At 48.2% G+C, this 18,679-nt stretch overlaps 1 protein-coding gene across 3 annotated transcripts in view; it reads right to left on the bottom strand.

The window, feature by feature from the left end:
* Nucleotides 1-15,673, bottom strand: part of ZFYVE27 (zinc finger FYVE-type containing 27) — a 102,104-nt gene extending 86,431 nt beyond the window's left edge. For 2 of the 3 annotated variants that reach the window (XM_060126337.1, XM_060126336.1), the window contains exons 1-9: nucleotides 15,515-15,673; nucleotides 13,827-14,024; nucleotides 10,301-10,371; nucleotides 8,544-8,730; nucleotides 5,856-5,951; nucleotides 4,526-4,638; nucleotides 3,648-3,793; nucleotides 2,306-2,377; nucleotides 195-339 (exon numbers count right to left, since the gene is read on the bottom strand). In XM_060126337.1, the coding sequence (XP_059982320.1) occupies nucleotides 195-339; nucleotides 2,306-2,377; nucleotides 3,648-3,793; nucleotides 4,526-4,638; nucleotides 5,856-5,951; nucleotides 8,544-8,730; nucleotides 10,301-10,371; nucleotides 13,827-14,023 (1,027 nt within the window). In that variant the 5' untranslated portion in view covers nucleotide 14,024; nucleotides 15,515-15,673. Of the gene's footprint in view, nucleotides 1-194; nucleotides 340-2,305; nucleotides 2,378-3,647; nucleotides 3,794-4,525; nucleotides 4,639-5,855; nucleotides 5,952-8,543; nucleotides 8,731-10,300; nucleotides 10,372-13,826; nucleotides 14,025-15,514 lie in introns of those variants that run through there. The other variant, XM_060126338.1, reaches the window with a different exon arrangement.
* Nucleotides 15,674-18,679: the final 3,006 nt, after the last annotated feature.

Genomic DNA, 18,679 nt, shown 5'->3' with positions numbered 1-18,679 from the left:
TCATCTTCCCTCAAAATTTAATAAGGACAGAGACACAAGAAGGAACCCACGTTCCCTCCCTCTCAGTCCCTCTGTGCATGTGCTACCTCCCCAGGGTCCTGTGGACACAGCTTTACTCCTTGCTCTCCTCGTAACCCAGCACCTCTGGCCCCACGGCCGGGGCGCCCCCCAACCAGCCCTCCCCTGGGCCGTACCGAAGTTGTTGGTCGGGTACCGCTTGCGAAGCCGCTCCGTGAGCCTCGACACCTTGTTGCGCAGCACCTCGTTCTTGCTCAGGAACCCGTTGTCCTGCAGGGCCAGCTCATCCTCTGCCGGGCACGGGGCCCCCTCGTCATCCTCCTGTGGGAAAAGCTGCTTCCAGTTCTGCCCACCTTGTGGCAGGGCTCCAGGATCTGCGTGCATGGCGGACCCCGAGAGGCATGGCGACCACCGGCTCGGCCACCCTTCCCCCCATCCCGCCAGCCCCTGCCCACCTCACCAAGGCTGCTACTTACCAGCACCACCAAGTGGGTCTCCTGCCTCCCAAGGTGCAGGGGAGAAGGAGAGAAAACAGAGAGAAGATAGCAAGAAGGAAGCTGCTGGGAGGGGGGCCCCCAAAGGAAAGGAAGCACATAAGTGCTATGCTGAGTTTGTCTGAGCACATCCCAAAGGGTGACGTTAACAGAGGCCCCTGTAAAAGGACCCCAACATCAAATAAGCTTGGGGGAAGCTGTGTATTACTGTTTTTCAAACTGGATGAAATTAATTTGGTCATTATCTTAATAGAACAGAATTGAACAGGAAAGAAAATATCCCTTACAATGTATTTTTCAGGAAACTCGTTTTATTTAAGTCTTTCATATTTCACAGACATAAGTGTGAACTGGGTCAAGATGTAAAATGTGTTCCTTACTCTAGGTCATGAACAAACCTGCTTGAAAGCCCCTGCTATATATATTCCCTACCACCACCACCAAGACTCAGAGTCCACAGCCACTTCAAGTCTTAGAGAAATCTTAGCAGCTGAAAATGTAAATGCCCACATGGACGAGGCTAATGTAATAATAGTAAAGCGGGCTGGGTGTAAATCATAGGCCTGGTGAAAACTCACAAAACCTCCATTTCTTGTATCCCCCGCTTTACAAAGAGACATGAAGAGAAGTGATTTCCTACTATAAGAAAAGCCATAGGGCTTCCCTGGTGTCACAGTGGTTGGGAGTCCGCCTGCCAACGCAGGGGACACGGGTTCGAGCCCTGGTCTGGGAGGATCCCACGTGCCGCGGAGCAACTGAGCCCGTGCACCACAACTACTGAGCCTGCGCTCTGGAACCCGTGAGCCACAACTACTGAGCCCACGTGCCGCAACTGCTGGGGGCCGCGCCTAGAGCCCATGCTCCGCAACAGGAGAGGCCACCACGGCGAGAGGTCCGTGCACCACGGTGAGGAACGGTCCCCGCTTGCCTCGGCTGGAGAGGGCCCACGCACAGCGGCGAGGACCCAATACAACCAAAAATAAAGAATAAATAAAATAAAATTTTAAAATATATATTTAAAAAAAAGAAATGCCATAGTGCAAACGTGACAATAGCAACTGCCACTAGGACTTGGTGACCAGGGAGGACAGGAAGTGGTGAGGACTGTGTGACTGCTCTAAAGGAGACAGTCACTCCTCGGCTACATTGACTGCTACAGACTCAGGGCTCCCAGAGCTTCCGAGCTTCTAGAAAAACTGAAAATCTAGAGTTTCCACTGCAATCTCTCCATTTTTAAATATTGGCTCAAAAAATTATTTTAAAGCTTCTCATGCCAAATAAAACACTTCTGCAAACTATGAGTGTGAACCACTGTCCTAAAACCAGGAAGACTGTCTAACTCTCTGACTTAGCACTTGGCCATGCAACTGCTTTCTCCAATGTCCCATCCTCACCCGTCAAAGGGACATCTTATAGCCCTCATCCTTCAGAAGAGCAGGCAGAGACCCCAGCAGTGCCCTCCTCCACATCTGCCTTCCCCACATCTAAGGCACCAAGCCCACAGCCCAGCCAAGGCAGTAAATGACCCACCTCCCCCAGCAGGGCGTTTTCCAGAGTCTTCCAGAGCCATCCCTGCCCTGGGCACCCAGGACAGATGCTAGGTTAGCAAAAGGATGGGTGGAGGTTCAGTGGCACCCTTTGAACCAGTGAGTTTTAGCTCAGAGCGTTTCAGCTTCTCACTTGGACATAAGAAAACTTTAAAAACCCAGACTTGGAATGTGAGAAGCTACATGGCTCCAGGACCACCCAACTTCTGACCTGGTCAGCTGAGGGTGCCGGGGAAGGCCACCCACCTCAATTGCATCTTTAAACTCCTCGTCAGGCTCGGCCTCCTCAGCCTCCTCCACACTGCCTGGCGTGAGGTCCTGGGGAGAGAGACTCTATTACAGTCAGAGAGATGGCAGCCCTGCCCCAAAGGTAGGGCCACCTCCCCAGAGCCAGCAACCAGATTTCTCAAAACAATGGTTCAAGGGACTCCCCTGATGGCGTACTGGTTAAGAATCCGTCTGCCAATGCAGGGCTGCAACTACTGAGCCTGCGCTCTAGAGCCCGCAAGCCACAACTACTGAGCCTGCGTGCCTAGAGCCCATGCTCTGCAACGAGAAGCCACCGCAATGAGAAGCCCGCGCACCGCAACAAAGAGTAGCCCCCGCTCACCGCAAGTAGAGAAAGCCTGCACACAGCAACGAAGACCCAACACAGTCAAAAATTTAAAAATAAAAAAAATTATTTAAAAAAAAAAAAGAGGGACTTCCCTGGTGGCACAGTGGTTAGGAATCCGCCTGCCAATTCAGGGAACACGGGTTCAAGCCCTGGTCCGGGAAGATCCCACATGCCGCAGAGCAACTGAGCCCGTGTGCCACAACTGCTGAGCCTGCACTCTAGAGCCCATGCACCATAACTACTGAGCCTGCATGCCACAACTCCTGCAGCCCGCATGCCTGCAGCCTGTGCTTTGCAAGAAAGAGAAGCCACCGCAATGAGAAGCCCGCGCACCGCAACAGAGAGTTGCTCGCCACAACTAGAGAAAGCCCGCGCACAGCAACGAAGACCCAACACAACCAAAAAATTAATTAATTAATTAATTAATTTTAAAAAAAGAAAAAGAAAAGAAAAACAACGGTTCACGCCTCAGAGGAAATGGCACAACTGCCAGAAAGGAAGAAGTCAGGGGAAAGAGAGCAGTCTGTAACCTAGCAGGACAGGGAGATGGGACCAAGGCCACAAAAGGACGTACAGTGGCTGGAGAGCACTGTGGTTGAGAGCACAGGCTCTAGAACCACAGGGCAGGGATCTGAGTCCTGGGCCCACTGCCCCTGGACAACCACTCTGTGCCTCAGCCTTCTCTTCTACAAAGGAGAATAATCTCATTCTCAGAAATAACCTACACCTCCCGGGGTTAACGTCTATGAAGTACTTGGAACAGCAGAGTAAACACTCAATAAAGCACAGCGTAGCTCTTGTTACTAGTTAACTATAGTCATTACCATTAAGCACTTCAGAGGAGATGGGCCTGGGAAGGAGCAGGAACTACAGAGGCCAGCCCAGGAGTTATCTGGTATGAACAAGCTGGTAATAGGGAGGCTGGGCAGCCCGCCCGCAGCAGGCTCTGCCCAGGTGGTTAGGGGCACTCACCTCTGTGGGCGTGGGCGCAGGTGCAGGTGTGCAGTCCGGCAGAGCGCCCTTCCCCCCGGCATCCGACGGTGGCGGGCTCTCAAAGGCACTCTCTTCCTGCTTGGGGTTCATCCGCCGCTGCAGAGATGCCCTATACTCAGACACCACTACCCAGAGCAAGGAGAACAGGGTGGGAGGCAGAATCAGGATGGAATGAGCAGTGCTCTGGGGGTACCCACTACTGCAGCCAGCTGGCCGCCTCCTCCAGCACCCCCTCTCGGCAGCAGGAAACAGTCGCCCTCATAACTCTGAACAAGTCACCTAACCCAAGCCTCATACGCAAGACAGATGTACCAATACCTACCCCATGAGATTGTTAAAGAGAGATTAAATGTAGTAAGTGCCTGATAAATCATGGCTTCTATAATTAATTTCCAACCACAGGGAGGAAAACAAGTATAGCAATCACCCCAACATATGTACAGGCCCAGGCTTCTACGGCCCAAGGCCTCTCCAGACTGTTTCAGTGCTTTAGAAGCCGGACGGCAGACAGGTACTCTGGGATCACAGAGATGAGGCAGCAATTCCTGGGGGGCTGCATCCTGGGAGGTGGATGGCAACACTGGGAAAACATCCCTCCCTCATCTCCCAGAAGCCACCATATCATGTGAGCAGTGATTCATCTGTCTGGGGAAGGGAAAGGGACCCCTAGTAGCAGCCTCCCCTGTATCCCACTGAACATGAGAGGCAGAGCCCACCACTCTCCAAGGGAGGACCCTAGTGTGGTGCTGCCCCCTTGTGGAAGGCACAGCAAACAGATGATCAGCCATAGAGATAAAGGGGAGCCTAACCAGCCCTCAGAGCCGGGTCCCATCTCTGTCAGGTTCTTCAGGGCTTACCTCGGAAGAACTCCACATTTCCCAGAAAGAGTGTGCTGTTTAAAAGGGCAAGGACCCAGCACAGCGGCAGCAGATACAGCATGCAAACCGTGCCCAGAAGAGCCCCATAGAACCTGGATCGGCAGAGAGGAACCACAGGATCAGAAATTCGGAAGATCAGAAGGAAACTGGTTCAGGGCACACCCACACGGGGGTCTGGGCAACAAACAGCTATGGGAACAGTTAATAAGCTGACAAGATCTGCTAATTAAACAACTGGAAAGTAAAGTGAGGAGGAAGGATTTACAACCACCAACAGGTCACAACTGACACGGGCGGGGCCGTCTAAACTGGTCCAACACACATCTCTCCTCAGGATCTAGACGCTGAAGTCTAGAATAAGACAGATTTGGATCTGAATCCCGCTCTGCCACTTCTTGCTGTGTGACTTTATGCAAGTCCCTTGGCTCTCTGAGTGTTACTTCCTTCACATGTAAAATGAGGATTAAGTCTTCCCTGGTGGTCCAGTGGTTGAGAATACGTGCTTCCAACGCAGGGGGCGTGGGTTCGATTCCTGGTCGGGAAACTAAGATCCCCCATGTGGAGTGGTGCGGCCCACCACATGAGGACTGAAATAGCACCTTCCTCATAGGGTTACTACGAAGAGTGAGACAGTACCATGGAAAGCCTTGAGCACAGTGCCTGGCACCAGGGGAAGGCTAAACAAGTATTAGTTGTCATTATTATTCATATACAAAGAGCCTTAAAAACATTCATTTCATTTGATTCAATAGTTCCATCCTAGTATTCTAAGAAAAAAAAAATTTCGAAAGATTAAAGCTATACCCATAAAAATGTGCACTACAGGGTTAGCAATCAAAAGTAGAAACTGACTAAATACATCACAGAATGGTTCCATATAGTATAATCACCATCTATATTAATGTTGTATTACAAGTAATTCTAAAAGCTATGTAGCAACATGGAAAACCAGTTATATGATAACAATAAGTGAAAAAAAAAACGGGTTCTCACATACACTATGAGCTGTAGAGAGCATTTGCATGTGACAAACTCTACAAGGCAATCCAAACATGAGACTGGCTGCTATATCAGGGTGGGAGATTCCATGGTGAGTTATTTTTCTATTATTAAAATATTATGACCACACCTAAAAGAAGGTGTCTGAACAAAAGCAGCACATTCAAGCCCACAAGCCTACGTACAGGTCTGCACACAAGAGCCTAGTGGGCTCTCTTCCCCTGAGCTAGGGCAACAGGAGCCCTCTCGAGGCAGCTGGCTTTGCCTGGGGTCCTCAGGGCAGCGGTGGTGGGAGCGGACGGGCACTCACTGTGAGGACACGGTGGGGTTCTCCCAGTGCAGCACGCGGTAGACGGCTTCACAAGTGCAGCACAGGCGGCTCAGGAAGGCCTCCAGCTGGATCAAGCTGCAGACACAACACAGGGAGGGGGCTTGTGCAAGCTATACGCCCTGCCTCACCCAGAGGGATCAGACAGTTTGGGGAAACTTCGTACACTTCAGCCCCCTATTTTGAACCCTTGCCAAGGTTCCTGCTTTGGTCTCTTCCTAGATGTTGATGTTGGGCTGGCTACTTAACTTTTCCAAGGATGCAGTTTTCCTCTATAATAGGAGGAGCAGGGTACCCACCTCCCAGATGCACTGGAGCTGTGAGGATAAATGGCAGGATGTAGAGCAATGTGTCTCCACCTGGGATGTAAGGTAGACTGACATGAAGAGTTTTTTAAAATGGATGCCCCCCAAAAGCAAAGAGCACATGCTTGTGAAATGAGAACCCAGATCTTGGTTTCTGAGGCGCTCCTCGGAGAAATGGCTGATTCTAGAACAGGGCAGGGAATGTGCAAGATGAATGTGAACATTCTGTTGTACCACAGAATAAGGAAGCACTCAAAAATGATGGGGACACATTGAAAGAACACAGGGGCCAGTTCAAAAGAGCTCCATTGACAAATCTAGGACTGAGATCAAAATTAACAATGACAATAATAAATTATAACCCACTGAATAAAATTTAAAATTCCTACGTTCATGTTGATAATAAGGAAAAGCTCTTTCTTATAGAATGTCAGGTAATAATGACAATTAGAAAATCACCTTTGCAAAAAAAAAAAGAAAAGAAACAAAGAAAATCACCTTTGCAACCACCATAGTAATAAATTGATGAAAATAAGACTATCAATGGATTTCAATGTAGTGGGTGTATATTTGATGAGGAACAAGTATTTACAAAGTCTCAAAGTATCCCCCCTCAGATTACTAACTCCAGAGGGTAAAATGAATGGTCACTTTACAGTGGAGAAACCTGCACCAAGGTGACCAAAGTTAGTATCTCCCATAACAGACAGTGACATCATGTACCTCTTGATATGATACAACGACAATGTCACTTGTCACATTCCTGCCAAAAATGCAGAACCTGAATCTAATCATGAGGAACCAAACTACCACAAATGCAGAGAAATTCTACAAAATAATAAACACGTTCTATTTTAAAATGTCAAGTCATGAGAAACAAAGACCAAGGAACTATTCCAGTTCATAGGAGACTAAAGAGACATAAAAACTAAATGTCATGCACGAGTCTGGATTGGAGCCTAGATCAGGAGAAATTTATATAAAAGACCTTATTAATACAAATGGCAACATTTGATCATGAACAATTATTAGATAATAGTACTAATGCTAATGTTATCAATGTTAAATTTCCTAATTTTGATTACAGGACTTTGGAAATAGAAGAGAATATCCTTGTTCTTAGAAAATGCATGCTGAAGTATTTGGGGTAAATAGGCAAGATGTTTGTAACTTACTTTCAAATCGTTCAGAAAGAAAAAAAATAATGTCTTAGTGTAGAGAGATAGATGAAGCCAACGTGGCAAAATGTTAATAATTGTTGTATCCGGGTAAAGGGCATGTGGGAGTTCTTTGTACTATTCTTGGATACCTTCTGTAAGTTTAAAATCATTTCAAAGTGAAAAGGTTTTCTGAAAAACTGCAGATACCCAGGCCCCACTCCAGATAACTGACTCAGAATTTCTGGGGTGGGGCCCAGCCCTCCACTGGTTTATAAGTTTCCTTTGGAGCTCCACAGAGGCCTTTGCTGCCCAGGCAGGGATGAGAACCCCTGCTGTATTTCAAGAGAGCCACTGAAGTTGTTATGGTTAGTGTTATCCAACAGTCGTAAGGTGCTTCCTCAGAAGTACCAGCTCTGTCACATTTAGGGAAGTTCCTCCACAGCATAATGATGATGACTTCCTGGGTACCAGACACTCATTTAATTGTCACAACCACCTATGAGGTAAGCCTATAATTATCCCATTTAACAGATGAGGAACCTGAGTAACTTGCCCAATGTCACAGCGATTAAATGGCAGAACTGAGATTTGAACCCAGGCAGTGGCGTGTGTGTGTGTGTGTGTGTGTGTGTGTGTGTGTGTGTGTGTGTGTGTGTGTGTGTGTGTGTGTGTGTGTGTGTGTGTGTGTGTGTGTGTGTGTGTGTGTGTGTGTGTGTGTGTGTGTGTGTACGCGCGCGTTCAGTCAAGACCCTAAACTGTGAAATCAGCTAGATCTGGATTCCCATCCCAGCTTGGTCAATTGCCTTTTTCCTCATCCATAAATGGAGGACAATCATAGTAGCTACCACCCAGAACTGTAAAAAAGATGAAAGGAGGGGCTTCCCTGGTGGCGCAGTGGTTGAGAGTCCGCCTGCCAATGCAGGGGACACAGGTGCGTACCCCAGTCCAGGAGGATCCCACATGCCGCGGAGCTGCTAGGCCCGTGAGCCATGGCCGCTGAGCCTGTGTGTCTGGAGCCTGTGCTCCGCAACGGGAGAGGCCACAACAGTGAGAGGCCCATGTACCGCAAAAAAAAAAAAAAAAAAAAAAGATGAAATAACATCCATGGTTTGCCCACTACGATGTCTGGTGCCCAGCAAGCACTCAGTGTGGTGGCAGCTGGTACTGTCACTGTCCGTCACCTCCCTGGTCCCTTCCATACTCACAAGCTCTTCACCTCAGCTATGGCCTCAGGGCGAGACAGGCGAACTCTCTGAAGGTCCTCCTGCCTCACGCTATGATACTTCCTCCGCATCAGCTCAGACTCGGGCAGCCGTGCCCGGCAGACTTCCTGAAGGTAGCCCAGCAGGGCGGGCACGGAAATCATCAGGGCACCCACTGAGTACCATGCACCTATGGGAGCAAAAACACTGCAGATAAGCAGATAGCAGGACCAGGAGCCTCCGCCCACCCAGATGTCCACGTGCTCGCTCCCTCACCTGCTCCAGGTCTCTGCCCAAAAGACCTCCCTCAACCACCCAGTATGAAACAGAACCCCCGCCCCCCCACGGCCTCCAGCCCCTTAACCCAGCTTTAGTTTTCCTCATAGAACTTATCACCGCATGGCAGATTACACATACGGTCGTTGGCTCCTCTGTGAATGTAGGCTCCTAAGAGCTGGGACTTTCCCCCATCTGGTCACTGCTGTAGCCCCAGACCCTTTTTTTTAAATATTAAAAATCACTACACTAGCACACAGCACACAGCAGGTGGCTCGTGCCTGGAGTCTGGCCGCTGGGAGCTCCCAATGACTGACAGTCTGATCTTTGGGCCACTAGGGCAGATTGGAAGCCTTCCTTTGGAGTTTAGGATACCACAGACCACTGTGGATCGAGCAATGGTGAGGCTAAAAGAAAATCCAAAGAAGGAACTTCTTCCATGTTAACATGGTACCCTCCAAAGCAAGCTAACAGAGCACTGGGCACTGAGTAAATGCTTGTTAAACATCTGTCATCTGAACTGATTTACTTTGGAAATATATTTAGAAAAATCTAACAGCCTGGGAAGGATATCTGAGTTTCAATCAGACAAAGAAGAGTCCTACTAAGACATAGAAGATGAGGTTTTATGTGAAACGGGTTTATTTTCAATCCATTGAAACCACAGGAGGCAAAGGAGACACTTGAGAAATGTGAATTCAATAGAACAAGCATGAAGAAAGGACTCAGCTCCTCAGAACTTCTGCCCCAGGCCCTTCACTCATTTCCCTTGAGGGGTTTGGCTTTTTCTGCAGCCATCTGCCAGTTCCGACTAAAAGGGCTGGGTCCCAGCATACCTTGTCATAAAAGGTCCCCAGGAGACAGCACTATCCAGGACCCCACCAGCTACCCACCCGTCCACACATCAACCTCAAAGGCTTCATGCCACAGACCCCTCACCACTGGTGACTGCCCAGCAGCCCCGGCCAGGCTCACTTGCTGAGCCAGAGAAAATCAACAGATGTGGCAAAAATCCCTGATCAGCTCACCTTCCTAGTACCTTCACCCCATGTCATGTCCCCAAATGACCCCAGAAACCAAAATGGGAAAAGGTTAATGCATCAGCATTCAGTCCAGAAGGAAATAATAATAACAGCTATAATGTACTGACTGCTTATTCCGTGTCAGGAACTGTGTTAAGTGTTATACATAGATTATCTCATTCCTCACAACGACCCTCTGAGGAAAGCACTGTTACTATCCTCCCTTCAGAGATGAGGAAAATTAGGCCTTAATGGACAGGTTAAAGAACTTCCGAGGTCACACCAGTGGCCCGGCCAGGATTCTAGCCCAGGGTGGGTCTCTCATGAGCCTGTGTTCTGACATCGAGCAGACACAGAGGGAGGCCAACTCCATGGCGACACAGGCGGCTCCCTCACATGGGCCGCTTCTCAGAATTCCTCCCCACATTCATTCACAAAAAACCCCTGGCCCCTGGTTCTTACCCTCATTCAAGGTGAGGAACAAGATGTTGAGGCCCAGGCAGGTCAGCAAGGAACACAATGGTGTCTGCCACCTACAACACAGAGAGTCCTGGTCACTGAAGACAGCTGCCCCTCCAGCCAGGAAGGGGAGACGGGCACACAGGCGGGTCTTCAAAACCAGGAGGAAGAGGAGGCCCTGGAGCTCGGAGGGTCAGAGACAAATGAAAAGTGGGTCTCTCACTTGGACAGGCGACCGGGAGAGGAGCTGAGGCCACACCTTAGGCCCCGGGGTGAGAAAGGGCATCCTCTCAGAACCAGAAGACCTGTAGAACCTTTTCCCAGGAGGAGGAAGAATTTATGAAATTATCTGTTAATGTTATAACCCTGTTTAACCTGTGTTTTGTAAGGTTCTATTCTCTTTAAGAGGTGCCGATGACATTCTTCTTTAAGAGTTTTCCTTTATTCTTTGTATTTACTGAGACAGAGTTGATATGTAACGTATTCTTTTTTTTACAGTTTCGTAAGAACACATGCTTACTGCACAAGACTCATCTAATATGGAAACTGAGAGAACAAAATGTAAAGGATTTCTTTGACCTTATTTGCGACTTTCTCTTATTTCTGTGATTTTAAGAGTTTGTTTTAAACATACATTAATTCCAAAGGAAAGAAAATAATAAAGGTTTCATTTCAACATATAAAAGATGAAGACAAAACCAGGGTTGGCATTCCCTCAGCAAACACACCCAAAGTGAACTGGAACTTTTAGAAGCAAACACAGACCCAGCTCCCACCACCACCAAATGCCAAGCAGAAGTCCCCAAAGACGGAGGAAAGAAAATCAGAGACAGGTTGCTGAGGACGAGCAACGGTGCTGGCTTAGTCCTTGATAAAGTACATTTAACAGGGTAAAGGGAGCACAGACATAATCACGAAGCCACTGACACCTATATTCTAAAGAGCAGTGTCAGTGGATATAAGGTGGGCCCTCAGAGAGAGTCAAATAGAAAAATCAACAGGTAAGATGCAGTGTATTCAGAACTTCAATGCATTTTCTTTTGCTCTATTTGGGATATTTCACAGTTACTAAATGAGGTTAACTAATTTATGGGGTGCTTTTTTTTTAACAACAGTTATGAGTAAGGGAGTGAAATGACCTCTCTCTGCCTTTGTCTTAAAATTCCATACACTCCAACTACACCACCCTAATTAGGTCTCAGACCCATCTAGTGGCTGCTACCAGGGTAAAAGCAAATTAAGTCAGGTCTAAGGCCAATCCCATCTCAGAAATAAAAATAGCACACAGCCACTGATATCGCTTTCATTTTAAAGCCTCTCTCTCTCTCTTTTTTTTTTAAAGATCTGTTTGTTTATTTTTTGGCCATGCCACATGGCATGTGGGATCTTAGTTCCCCGACCAGGGATCGAACCTGCGCCTCCTACAGTGGAAGTGCAGAGTCCTAACCACTGGACCGCGAGGGAATTCCCAGCCTCTCCCATTCTATCTGTCTTTACCGACACTTTGGTCATGGAGACCCACCTACCAGAGTAGCTGATCCCAGAAGAGAGAAGTCTTTTAAAAATCTACTGTAGCTCCAGGCTTCAGACCTCATAGAAGCTCAAGATTAGATCCCTCTGCAAAGTCAAATCCTCTTTACTAAGAAAAGAACAACCAAACACACAAACTAATCTGACAGCCACTTTCACAGACCAGCGCTCCATCTCCCAGCGGCTCGGAGACCATAAGCTCCTGGGGGCTTCTGAGTCCCGATGCTCCTCCTCCATCCAGCTTAGTCAATCCCACCACATCCTCAGATTTCTAATTTCATAAAATGGAAAAATCCTAATACATTAGTGCCAAGAAGCACTAAGAGACCAGTGCTGGAAAAGGAGAAGGGCAGGATATATTTAACTTTTGTGCTTTGCCATGAAAAGGCAAAACACACATACATACATACACATGTATATACATACACACATACGTTTGCATGCACAGGTGCATGCGCGCGCGTGCACTCACACACACAGTAGAAAACGCCAGAGAGCACAGCCCCGTGCTTTCCAGAGCCCACACACTCCCCTAAGGAAGACCACGATTCTTTTCAGCTAGTTGGTCATGGTGGGATTACAAAGCGAGCCCCTCCTTACACCATCTCCCTACCCCTTACATCAACAGCATAGTCATCTAAAAGTAGAGAACATTGCTCTGGAACACTGACCAGCTCATCTCTAGGGATAATGCCATAAATTAAAGGGGTTCTGGGGTGAACAAGAAAAACTCAGGGCATTGGTCAGAGTTAAAAATAAACCTCCCACTATTTCCAGAATGAGGTAAGAATAAATACTCCAGAGCACCCTGAGAGGTTAACCCAACCCTACCCGCCCTCGTCTCCTACCTGTGTCTCTCAGGCATCTGAGATGGTTGAAGGCCTTTAAAAGAATCTGACGAAAACTAGAAGCTTCTCCCTAGAAATACACACGTGTGCCCACACAACTTTACATGCAGGAGATTCACTGACCCCAAGAGCCCCATCCACAGGCTCTAGATGAAGAACATCTGCTCTTTAGGACAAGCTGGTTTTATGTGACTTCCATTACAATGCAGTATTAGGAACACATAACCTTTGCACAAAAAATTTAAAAAAAATTTTTTTTTTTACTCAAATCTAATCCAATCTTTAAATTTAACTTCCAGTCTGCACCAGGAAGAAGCGGCAACCAGACAAAACTAGGTAGGAAATTCTCCAGCAAGTCAGTGTCATGAAAGAGACCATTTGATTCAGAAAGACCTAAGGGACATAATAACCACACAGAATGCATGGTGCTGGATCGGAGCCTGATTTGACCAAAACAATGGTAACTGACATTCTTGGGACAACTGAGAAAATCTGAATATGAACGGGGTATAGGGTGACAACAAGGAATCATTGTTAATTGTGTTAGGTATGATGTTACCTTATTTTTTTAAAAAAAGTCATTATTATTTAGAGACAAACTAAATAATGTGTTTAGGGAGCAGAGTGGTATGTATCTATAATTTTAAATACTTTAACATAAGAAATAAAGTGAGCTGAAAGGAGAAAAAAGAAAATTACCAAGGATGAAAATCAAAGCAGAACAGGAACAAAAACTTTTGAGAGCCATAATCCTAAAGGATTAATGAAAATAGTATCTGCTTATTCATAGCTATTAGCATCCTAATTTTAATATGAATTATGCTAATGTTGGGAGAGAAGGGAAAAAAAGCCTGCTCTGGATATAAAAGGCCCAATGGTCAAGGCTAGCTAGCAGTCCTGAGGTATGAGCTTATTTAGCCACAAAGAAGAAACCCTGGTGAAAGGCCAGATGGTTCCCAGTGCCTGCCTCTCCTGGGTTGGGCCTGAGACACAGGGTCTAGAATAAGCCCAGAGGCCCAAAGGACCTCCCAGAACTGCTCCTCACCAGCGCAGAAAGGATAACCCAGCCACTGCCTGAGTGGCCAGTGCAATTACAAAGCAGGAAGGCAGAAGGCCCAGCAGGTTAGAGCAACCCTAAATAAAATCTGTACCTGAGCAAATACCGGACACCATCACCTGCATCCTTCAGAGGTTCCAGGTAGATCTCCAGCCTCTTGTAGGACAGAACCAAGTTGAAAAGATCAAACGCCGGGGACTTGGCAGGAGCAGTTGGAGACTCCAGGGGAGCCTCGGGGACCATGCTGGGGCTCACCTCTGGCCCACACCCCTCTCGCTCTGAGGTCTGCATCCTGTAACCATAAGAATCCCTGACATTTGCATTGCACTTCCAATGCCCAACACACTTCCACTTGCATTATTTCATGTGATACCATAATAAACCTATGAGGTAGGCAGGGCTACAGGTGGAAAGCCTATTTCACAGAGGAAGACACATTCAGCAAGGTGAAGTGAATGACCCAGATAGAGCTGACCCTTGAACAACATGGGTTTGAACTTCACGGTTCCACTTATATGCAGATTTTTTCCAACAGTAAATACTACAGTTCTACACAATCTGCAGTTGGTTGAATCCTCGGATGCCCAACGGTGGATATGGAGGAACCGCGTGGAGGGAGGGCGTACTGTAAGTCATACTCCAATTTTTGACTTCACAGAGGGTCAGCGCTCCTAACCCCTGCGTTGTTCAAGGGTCAACTGTATAAAATCCTGCTCTTCTGACTCTCCATCTAATGTTCTTTTCCCCACAGACCCATCAAGAGTATAAACCATAAAGACCAAGCACACCTGGTTGCTGGTGAGAGGCAGCCTGGGGTCTCAAGTGAAACAATGTCCTGAAATATTTTTCTCCCACTTTTTACTTAGTTAATTCCTACTCATCACTCAGGTATCGGCTTAAACACCACTCCCTTGCTCTGAGAAGTCTTTGCCAACAACTCCAGTCTGGACTGGGAGACCCTCCCCAATGCTCCCAAAGGATCATGTACTCAGTACCCTAACAGCATTTATCACACCAAAGCAAAACTCCCTTCTTCCTTGCCAGTCTGCCCCTCTTCACTTTGAGTTCCAGCAGGTCAAAGACTACATCTTCCATTCACCACTGTTTCCGCACACAATGGGAATGTAATAAATGCTCGCTGAGTGAGTGAATTAATTGCCCACCCTCCAGGACCCCAGAGCTTTCTTCCGCCCTGCTGCATGCTCTAAGCTTTCCCTCTCCCTTCTGTTCCCAACAACCTCCTGAACCATCCCTGTCCATTACCCACCCCTTTTTCCCCTTGAACCCTACGGGGCATCACCACCTTCCATAAAACCCCATTCCCTCCTCTCTTCTCTGATGGGGATAGCCACAGAACTCTCACCGTCTCTCCAAGTCCGACCCAAACGCTAAGCAGTAAACAAGGAGGTAGACCCTTGGCCCACAGCAACAAAAGCCAGTTCCAGGCAAGGGGCTGCGATCTGGGACGACGGGGTGAGGAGAGTGTTTGAAGGGGAGGGTAACAAAGGGGCCACCAGGAACCCGAGACCCCCTCAGGAGGAGCTAGGATGAAAGGACCCAAGGCGGGAGCGAAGTAAGCGCCCAGGAAGGGGTGAAGCAGGTCTGCGCCGGCAGAGGCCGGACCATCACCCCTGCAGCCCAGGGAGCCGGACGGGGCCCTGAGACCCAAACCACAGAAGACCACACCCAAGGTCGCTGGGCCAGCAGGTGGCGGCCCCGCGGCGTTCTGGCGCCCAACTCCGCACAGTCGGCGGACACACCAGAGTGGGGGTGGCACCTCACCTAAGCGGTCGCTGCGACGGTGGGGAAGGGGCGGGGACGGCCAGGAGGCACTGATAGGGCCACTGGACCACGGCGCGTTTCCTCAGGCCCGCCCCACCACGACGCGCCTCTTCCCAAGGCCTCTCTGAAGTCGCAGTACTGAGAACCTCCGCCGCCTCCCCCGCCGCCGCTTCCGGGACGCGATTGCTCGGCGGCGGCGTGCCCTTGACGTCATCGCTCCCGCCCCGCCTCCCGCCCGACTCCCGGGTTCAGCTCCGCCCGCTCTAGAACAGGTGAGCGCCCTCGTCCGCACTACGCCTGCGCGCCTTTTCTTCCTCAGCCAGGATCCTGGGCTCAGCTGTAGTCCTACCCGACGGTGGTTCGCTAAACCCTGGGAGTTTAGGGAACCCCACCCCTCGCTGTCCCCGCGTCGTTTTGGATTCCGGCGGGGAACAGTTGGAGAGAAGCTAATCTGAAGAATTTACGTCTGCATCCTCCCCCCATCAAATTTGGCACTTACCTCACCCCCTGGGGACCGTGAGCTTACAAAAGGCAGAAACCATATCCCTGCTTGCCCGATGCCTAGCAGAGAATGCAATTCCGTTCAGGGTTTCCTGAGTAGCTACTGTGTACAGGGTCCTGGGCAAGCTCTTCCCAATTCAACCCACTTCTCACTGTGTTGCCCGGTTAATCGCCCTTAAAGCATGCATCCGATGCCTTTGCATTAATAATAATAACACTAACATTTATTTACGGAGGGCTTACCAGGCGCCAGGCACTGGACTAAGCTCTCTGTAGGCATTATCTTAGCTAGTCCTCCTCCAACAACGCTATTAGGGTTATCGCCATTTCACAGATGAGGAATCTGAGATTTGTCAAGGAACTTCAGTGTCTCTCAGCTAGTATGCAACTGTGAGCTGGGATTTTAACCTCTGTGTCATCTGACCCTGGTTCCCCCAACCATACCATCACCACCTTAGTCTGCATTTACTGGCCTCACCCCCTGCTACTTCCCTACAGGAGCCTCTTAACTTCAGCCAGCTGAACTCCTCCATTGTTACCTTCAAGTGCCCCTTGCATTCTGGTCTCCTTACATTGCTTGTGCTGTGAGCTCCGGGAGGAATGCCCTTCTCCCACTTGTGCTTGGGTCCAAATCCAACCCATTCATCTGGGCAGGAGTCAAATGTCTACACTCCTTCCCTGATTGCCCCAGCCAGAAGTAATCACTTCCCCCTCCAAACAGCCAGAAGGTAGACAGATACAAATCAGCCACTCACCACTAAACTATATTCAGAAATCCCCTTGCTTTTTAGAGGAATGGGCCTGGCTTTGTGGCTGGGCCAGGCTTGTCTGATGGACTCTGCCTCTCCTTGAAGATGAGGCTAGGAGAAGCAGAGAAAGAAGAATGTTTTTTCTTCATTATCTTTACCTGTAATTCCACCTTCAGTAATTTACTCCAAAGGTAGATTTCACTTTCTTTGAAATCCCTCCTTCTTAGGTCTGCCTGGACCATTGGCCTCAGGCTGACTGTAGCTAGTAGTTTTATTGGTTCTCTCTCCTGGCAGCTATAGAATTGAGGGATATCATTCCAGAACTCCTAGACATTATTTGAGGAAAACACTGGAGGATACAAAAAGGCTCTAAAGACCAGAAAGGGACAACAGTCATGGCCCATCAATGAACAAAGTCTTCCCCTGGTAACTAGAAACTGGTCAACTGGAGTCTGCTTTCTGGGAACTGACTCTGATTTTTCATAATCAAGTTCTCCTGGTTCCTTCCTTCCCTTCTCCAGCATTCTGAGTCTTCACTTCTTGCCTCAAATCCTGGTGCCACTGATGTTTTCCCCTGGATAGCTGATAGGTGGGAGAGACTAAGGGAAAAAATAAAATAGAAAAAGAGGATAATTAATACCTTAACATGACATTTTTCAGAGGTTATTCTTTGAATCTATAAGCAAGTGTGTATATGGTCCACATAATTGAATTTCACTGGGGCTCTTGGAGAAATATTAGCAGGAAATGTTAGGTAGAACAAGCTGGAAAAATATGAGCTGAAAGAGAAGGGAATGTCTAAGCACAGCTTTCTCCACCAGATGGCGCTCTCACCCACTCTTACACAGACTTGTTCAGAAGCCTCTCTAAACTTGGGGTTTCTGGCGATGGTCTCTCATGCCACCATTTCTTGCATATACCAGATCTTCTCATGCTTCTAGCTACATTAGTTATCTCTTGCTGTGTAACAATTATTTCAAAACTTACTGGCTTATCAAAACCGCAAAAAAACAAAAAACTTAGTGGCTTAAAACAATGATAAATATGTATTATTTGGTTTTTGGGTGGTTTTTGCAGGAAACTGCAAGCAGCTTGGTGGGTGGTTTTGGCCCAGGGGCTTTTGTGAGGTTGTGCTCAGATGCTGGCCAGGGCTGCTGTCATCTGAAGGCTTGATGGGGCTGAAGGATTGGCTTCCTCACATAGCAGACCGGTTGGTGCTGGCTCTTGTGCTGACAGGCTGGCAAGGGGTTTCAGTTCCTCTCCACCTGGGACTCTCCAGAAGGCATCTCGAGTGTCCTCGCGACATGGAGGCTGACTTCCCCCAGAGCAGGAAATCCAAGAGGGAGCAAAGCAGGAAGCTACAAGGTCTTCTATGCCATATCCTCAAAAGTCACACACTGTCACTTTCACAATATCCTGTTGGTTTTACGAGTGCGAACTAGTCAACATTCCAATGCATAGTGGGAAGATTATACAACAGCATAACTACCAGAAGGTGAGAATTATCGGGGCCATCCTGGAGGCCATCTTGGAGGCTGGCTGCTGTGTGCTGTTCTGTCGGCTTAGATTACCTTTCCTTCCACCTCGTCTCCCCCTGCTCACCTTTTAACATCCAGCTTGAATATCAGGTTCTTTGTAAAGACTTCCCCAAATAATTCCTCACTTCCTCCTCTGTGTTTACACAGAACTCTTTCATCTCTATTAAGCACCTATCACCTTGCATTTCTTTTTTCTTTCTTTCTTTTTTTTTTTTTTTTTTTGGCCACGCAGCACGCAGGATCTTAGTTCCCCAACCAGGCATCAAACCTATACCCCCCTGCAGTGGAAACTCGGAGTCTTAACCACTGGACCGCCAGGGAAGTCCCTCACCTTGCATTTCAATCTTTCTCTTGAACATGACTATTTCCCTCATTGT

Source organism: Lagenorhynchus albirostris, chromosome 16, assembly GCF_949774975.1.
Source record: "Lagenorhynchus albirostris chromosome 16, mLagAlb1.1, whole genome shotgun sequence".
Classification (NCBI taxonomy): Eukaryota; Metazoa; Chordata; class Mammalia; order Artiodactyla; family Delphinidae; genus Lagenorhynchus; species Lagenorhynchus albirostris.
This window is presented reverse-complemented; position numbering and strand designations above follow the sequence as displayed.